Source organism: Morone saxatilis, unplaced genomic scaffold (genome assembly GCF_004916995.1).
Source record: "Morone saxatilis isolate NCDOM2014 unplaced genomic scaffold, NCSU_SB_2.0 Contig4, whole genome shotgun sequence".
Lineage (NCBI taxonomy): Eukaryota > Metazoa > Chordata > Actinopteri > Moronidae > Morone > Morone saxatilis.
In genome coordinates, this window is record NW_023339984.1 from 1,266,357 (window position 1) to 1,273,844 (window position 7,488).

At 39.1% G+C, this 7,488-nt stretch overlaps 1 protein-coding gene across 1 annotated transcript in view; it reads left to right on the forward strand.

Annotated features, from left to right (window-relative positions):
* Positions 1 to 1,314: 1,314 nt before the first annotated feature.
* Positions 1,315 to 7,488, forward strand: part of adam19a (ADAM metallopeptidase domain 19a) — a 71,412-nt gene continuing 65,238 nt past the window's right edge. The window contains exons 1-2 of the mRNA XM_035675707.1: positions 1,315 to 1,344; positions 3,558 to 3,634. Coding sequence (XP_035531600.1) covers positions 1,315 to 1,344; positions 3,558 to 3,634 — 107 coding nt within the window. The remainder of the gene's footprint in view (positions 1,345 to 3,557; positions 3,635 to 7,488) is intronic.

Sequence of the window (7,488 nt, forward strand, 5' to 3'; positions counted from 1 at the left end):
CCCCCCCCAAAAAAAAAAATCAATGATCCCCCCTGGGACTGATTGATGAAGATTGTCATATTAAGCATATAGCATTTTGCACACAGCCATCAATGATTAAGTTTTACAAAAACACAAGTAAAGACAGAAACAGATAGAGAAAGGCCTAATGTGTGTTACAACCTGTTCAAATAAGCTGAACCAAAACGGTAAACCCTCAAGAGTCAAACTAACCTGCAAACATGTTTGATGTACCAACTTGGGTCACACAGCGTGACCTGCAGATAAGATCCAGTGTCTGTATGTGACAGTGTTTTTTTTACCCCCACAGATGGCAGGTTATTCCCTATACAGTTCAAACAAGGTGGGCCAGTCTTTTGGATGTCATCCACATCACATCCTCTACATGCAACCGGACTAATTGCAGAGGGTTGGCAGGGAGAGTTCTCACTGACAATTGATTTGTATGTTGGCTCGAACGGGGCACTCACCGCCGCTGCTGCTTCAAATGAAAGGGCTCATTTCACTCTCTGATGAGCTGACAGACACTTTTGAATAGTCCAAAATCGACATGCAGGCACAATTTGAACCTTGTGGTGATAAATGTCTTTCAACATTAACTGTTGGTCCTTAGGCCCATAGACATTGTTGCTTTTAAAAATCATCAAAGGTGTAATACCTTTGCACTTTAAAGGTTGAAATTGTTCATTTCGTATGTCTTTTTTTCCTTTTATTTTTTTAACCTTTTGTACAAGTATAGTGAGAAGAATGACTCGGGTGGTCTGGCAGCTTTTCTGGTTTTAACTTAAGGGTATTAAAAACTTTTTTTCCTCAGCCTTTATTTCTCCCAGGAAAGTGAACTGAATTCTAAGGTTCCACGTTTACTGCTGCCCTTGTGTTAACAGGTCATTAAAAGTGTGTAATGGTACCCAAAACGTTACATACTAGGGTTGAGCAAGAGTATCCCGTACACTGTTTAAGAGTACGAGTATTAGGGCAATTGTGTCAATATACTCAAATATAGCAACTTTATTTGAAAAAAAACCCTGTCTACATGGTCAGTAAGAAAATAACATATACACAAATATCAGAAGCTGCCAGCAGTCCTGTACACAAATTTTGCATAGTAAAGCAATAGATAATTCCTGGAAAACCACAACTTGTATTTCTTTATATAGGTCAGTGGACAATTCCTGGATCAATGCAGTTTGTGTTCAGTTAAAGGTTATATATTCTAAATGAATTTGTCACTAAATGTGAAATTAGAACACCAGTATCTCAGACTAAAACAAATGGGCACCATGGACCCAACCAGAACTCCATGACAAAACCGAAATGTCTACACTTCAAACTGGCCAGAACCAGGTAATAAAACTCATCAGAATACCATCTGTTGTTAGTCTTTCCACAGTCTTTCCAACTATCACCAACACTGGTATGGTTAATTCAGCAAGTTTTTTGTGTAAATATCCATGGAAACAACCGCAATAGCCACAACGCAAGCTAATCTAAATCCATGGGGACAAATGCGACCATCGAAGAACGTCTACTAGTCTACTAACAGTGCTTGTCTGCCAATGACAGGTTCAGATTGTTATTCTAAGTGTCTGACAGCATTATGGGTAGGATCCCTGGAGAGACAGACCTTTTAGTTTAACCAGTAACAGACATAATATTGCCACCAGACTCCATAGAATTATTTTTTATTTTTACCTCATATATCATCAACATTGTAACTTCATTCAAAGTGGACAGAAACAAAATAAAAGTCAGTTGCACGCACTGAGCAGAGTGTGTGCAACTGTGCAAGCGGAAACCACAGAGAGGCTGGGATAGCAATACAAGCACAGGACGTCATTCTCTGCTCAGAATTGCCATGACTCTGTAGTAGAAATCTTTATTTCTCACAACTCCACTATATCTTTACATATACTATATTAATGTTTTAAATCTCATATATAATCTTTAAACGTAGATACAGCTCATTAATAATTTCTTGAAGACTGCTGCTTGTTAAACAGAGGAATGGATCATTCTCTATTGGACATGGTTTGATAAGCTTTTTTCCCACCATCCACCAGGTTAAAGAGTTTAGGTCTGGGATGTGCTAAGAATGTATTTGCAGTGGCTGACCCTGAGGGCTTGGGAAGCTGAAACATCTGGCGTTTGACACCCAAATTCTATGCAGACATTGGGTGTTAACAAATTCCGTGAACTCCAGATTGCGCTTGTTTATACAGGGTAGTAGATAATTGCTGGATGACTGACTCAAATGTGCTTGTGAATAAACATAATAGTTGAACTTAAGCCCTGTAATAGGGTGTCTTTGTTGATTGTGTTGTAAATGGTTTAACAGTCGTATGTGTGTTCGTGTTTGCAGGAACACCGCCAAACAATCGTTCTAAATCACATGAGATGGTCTTTGTTTTCCATAATGTTCAGTCATTATGAGTTCTACATGTAGAGCATCTAGAGAATGTGTCCAACCAGCCTGGGTTTCTAGCTGTTTTGAGTGGAACCATTGTAATTGGATGCATCGTCAACGACCTGTAGATAATGACACACCTAAACTACTATTTTTTGGTTCCAGCTGGGAACCAACTTTTCAGGTTCTGAACCAATTTATTTTTGGTTGAAATGCTCCAAATTGTTTTAAAGTAGGTGCTTGAACCGGAACAGAGCCCGTTCCCCATTGGTGGAAAAGGCTCAAGAGAGAGCAACATGATGTGTAACTTTAGATACTAATGTGAGGGGATTCCACAGAGGTTATTTCTGTACACATGCCCCTGCTTACCTGGCCTGTAAATTGATCAAACATTTTTAAGATGGCCCCTTCAGTGACTCCTGACTTCAGTCTGACACCCCTGATTTAGAGACTAACTCAACTAAGAAGGTTTAGCTAACAGACAACAGCTGCTCCTCTACTAAAGCTTTACAGGTGGAACACTTAAGATTTTATGTTGATGCACATGCAGACATTTAATCAGAGTGTATTCAACAGTGGTTGGTGTAGAGAACCAAAAAAAGTTAGTTACAAACCAAAAGTTCTGTACCGAATGGTTTGGGATGGGTAAGTAAATCGTTACACAAAGACTACAAATGATTGTATATTGTACTGTATGCTTTGCATCTTTTTGTGTTTATAAAATCAGCTTTAAATTCACACACGTTTCTATGAACCTCCCGAGCAACCTGTCTTCTCGTTATTAAAGTTGTTCACAATATGCTTCTTTTGTTGGAAGTCTGGTAAGTTCATTTCAAATCCAGGATTTTTGAGTGGCCAAGCTCCAACCTTCATATGAACACCATCACTGTTAGCAGCTTTGCCTATATATTATTGATTTGTCAGACTCATTGTTCAAATTGAGTAGGTGGTGTTTTTACCAGCAGCTGTAGTCCTGAAACGGGAGCATGTGGCCCGCTTTAGGGACACTTGCTCTAACCGAGTCGATCCATCAGATTGATTCATTGTTGGCTGCATCGGAGGCATGTCTGCATAAACATTATCACAGTTCTTTAGAGCTTTCCACCAGATGAAATATGAAGTATTGATTGCAATCCTTTTTTTTTTCTTTCAGGATCACTGCTTCTACCACGGCCATGTAAGAGGACATCCCGAGTCCTGGGTGGCTCTCAGCACATGCTCAGGAATCAGGTACAGGAAACGGCTCAAGACTCATCACGGTTACACTGTGTTTGTGTTATTTATGTTACCAGTTTGAGTTAGCCTGCATGGACTTGACCCAGAACAAATGCAGTAGGTTACATACTGTATTTAGTTCAAGTAATTCAGATACTATATGTGACCTATGTGAACTAGTTGAATTAGCAGACACTTTTGATTGATTTTGAAAAAAATAGATTTTAACTGCTGTTGGTAATCAGGTATAAGGGATTAGAGAAATCTAATTTCCCCAGTTAGATTTCTACTGGACAACTCTCCACACAACCCTGCAGGAAGGAGCCATATTTGTGGATTTTGGTTGAATGCAGCCACGACTACGACCCTCTTCCCTCAGTCAAACAGAAACTGACACACAGACCAGCAGCTTGTTGTGCATCCATGAAACAGACAGGAAGCAGATGAGAGAGATATGTGGAGACACCAATGTAACTTGGGTGCTGCGTTTTTGGGATTCCCAAACACACCCGCGCCCAGAAATGTCCTAGCACAACAAAAAAGACAGGCAGAGCACTGCAGGGTCATTGCATATACAGACACCACCACATCCTTGTAGAAAAAATCCCACTTAGTATGCCTTTAAATGTTAGCCACTGAGCCCAGAAGTTGCCCTCAACACAAGTGGATAAAGTTTTGTCCAAATACAGAAAGTTCAGCTTGTCAGAACCCTTCCTTTATTTCTTTAGATTGTCATGAAATGACTAATTTGATCCTCTTTGGGGATCCAGGCAGCAGTTTTAAAGTCTTAAATTTTCACAGCCTCAGACAGATTTTTGAATGTGGAACGCCTTGAATATTGAAGGCTCAGATTGAAGCTTTCTCCTGGCAAAGATGCCACACGTCCTGAGGATGTTTGTCCCAAAAAATATATTCATGAATTTGATCCAATAAAAGAGACATCAAGTTATAGCTCAGCGGGGCTTTAGTGGGAATTAATTTCGGTAAATCTAAACCGATAAGAGATTTCATTACGTTGTAAGAAAAAAAACGTTTTTCTATCTGATAGAGGCTAGTTCAGTGCTGACACGTCCGTCTGCAATCTTCAGTCCCTCTGTCCTGATCTGGGAAGGTAGCCAGATGCTGCTTGTTGACAGCAGCTTTGATGGGAACAGAGCAGACGTGGGGGAGAATAGAGATCTGTAAGCCAGCAGAATGTAAATGCTTTCTAAATGTCCAGTCATTCACAGAGCTGTCCAAATATGAGCTGACCAACACCAGTTTGTTCTTGGACTGAAAACAAAGTGAGGTTAAATGAAACATTTTTGAAACATTTTTGAAACATTTTTGAAACATTTAGGGACAGACGGATCAATTATATCCTGCAGTGCATGATGCATATTTTAAGGCAATTTCTTTTTTTCATTTAAAAGTGCAGTGTGTAACATTTAGGAGGATCTATTGTCAGTAATGAAATATAATATTCATAGGTTTGTATTCATTAGTGTATAATAACCTGAAAATAAGAATCACTGTGTTTTTGTTACCTTAGAATGAGCTGTATTTATCACCATGTCACAGTTCGGCTTCCATAGAGTCCACCATGTTGAACCAGCAGTAGCCCAGAACAGACAAACCAAACACTGTCTGTAGATGGGGACTTTCATGTTTTTTCACACGTTTTGTTGAAATCGTAGTTTCTCCTTCCGTGATTGGAAGGGGAGAGTGAAGCAAGACTCGCGAGAATCCATCTCGTCAGACTTCAATCTATGCACTTGTGTCCAAATCGCAGTGGTTGGGACCAAGGGATTGCTCACTTCACACACACACACACACACACACACACACCGTCACTTAAACCACATTCATAGCTCATGATGTTGCTGCCAATGGTTACTCAAAGGACTCCGATTGGTCTGTGGATAAACACAAGCTCTGACTAAGCCTGTCAACGTGGATTCTCACGTGATGTTGTGATTTTGTGATCTCGTACTATTCAACACGTGTAAAACACTGTAATGTGAAAAATTGGTGGAGCTCCCCTTCAAAGTTATTTTGTCACTAGTGTTTCCAAGGTCAAAAATGAATTTCCATGCTCAGAAAAAGATTAAACACTGCTGTTAATGCTGCAAATCAACCAAAGCATTAAAAGGTAAAACCTTATTTAATGTTTATTATATCAACTTTATACTGATATTCTATATTAATTTGCATAATTTGCAAAAAGCCTAATTCCCAAGCTCTAAATACAAGTTACTGTTAAGGTTTTAAGATTTATCAATAGTAGAATAAGCTTTAAATCCTACATGAGGACTGATGATGTGTTGTCCTTCTCGCACTGAACATTTTCTCCTCAATCAACTTATTTATAATAAAATAAATTAATCTGTTCTGTGTTCTTCTTAGACTCATAAATGATCAACACAGTCATTTTGAAGCGCTCGCTGACCTTTGCAATCCTTATAATTTTTGATGATCATATAATCAAATCATACTCTACTATTAACCTCATTATAAATCACGTTGGACCTCAACTAAATCCCCAAAAGTGTAAATGTTATTTTAAGAGGCAGAATAATAGCATAACACGATGATGATGTGGAAGGAAACAAATAAAATCAGCAGAAAAATGAAGGAGGTTTGGTGTGATTCAGTGGGGAAAAGGGTGATGTGTTCTTCCGGAAGCCATAATGAAAGCGTTCTGTCAAGGGTCACCTTTTATGCTCTGACATCTTTGAACATTTCCTCTGCTAGGCAACAGTGCTATCATAAACTATGAATCAACAACATCTTTCACAAAATAACAGTGTGACTCCACTGTCCGTCCCCATTGCTCTCATTACGGGATCACGATTACAGCACAAACAATGCCCTGGATTTTAACGAGGAGTTGTGAGGATGACAATGTTTTCTGATTTAATTCCTGATATATGCGTAGGATGTGTTCATAAGGATAAAAGAGTTTTAAAAAGTACCTTGACGAGACCATTTATTGTGCTCCAGCTGCAGCGCTTTATGAAATACCCTCGTCATTTTCTCTGTGGATTTGAGGCTTTTCTTTGGAATGGCCAAACTGCATGACCCCGCAGTACTCGCAGGGAACTGATGATTATGCAAAAGAAAAGTCTCATGATTGCAAAAAAATTGCCAGTTACCAGAGGCCCCCGCTGCCAGGATAACAAAGTTTTTCTGATCAGAACTTTTGTTCAGGTTTCAGCATTGACCTTCTCTGTTCTTATCTGCAGTCCTCCAGCAGTTCTGTGTTTTCATTTTCACTCCTGCCCCACAGTTCTCTGCTCATTTTCCCTGCCGGCAACTTTCATGCCATAACAAAGTGCTTTGTATTGACTCAGGATGAATTACATGGTTTTAAGAGAAATTGTTAAACAGCATTGGACACATAATTACTTAAGAAAAAAAGAAGAAAACCCACTGTATTTTCTCAAAAAGCGTGGCTCCGAGTTCATCCATGCCCATATGGTCAGCAGAGTGGATGAACACAATAGCCAGTACAACTCCTTTCACAAAAACCAATTTGATTCCCTTCTTGCCTATTTTGTCTGCTGTGAAATAAATAGTAACTCTGACAAAATGTTCACAGACAAGGTGAAATAGTTTTTATACAAACTTCAAATGCATGTTAAACCACTGCGAGCAGAGCCTGCATTAATCATTACTTCTTAACATCAATCAGGACAGAGATGGATATTCATGAAAGGCATATGCTCTTAGGTATTGCTTAGAATATGTTTGGTTCCACAGCAGCACTTAATTATCTAAATAAAAAGAATCCTTAGTTTTCTACATCTATCTATCTATCTATAAAGCAAGAAATCTCTGTCTGTCTGTGTGTGTGTGTGTGTGTGTGTGTGTGTGTGTGTCTGTGTGTG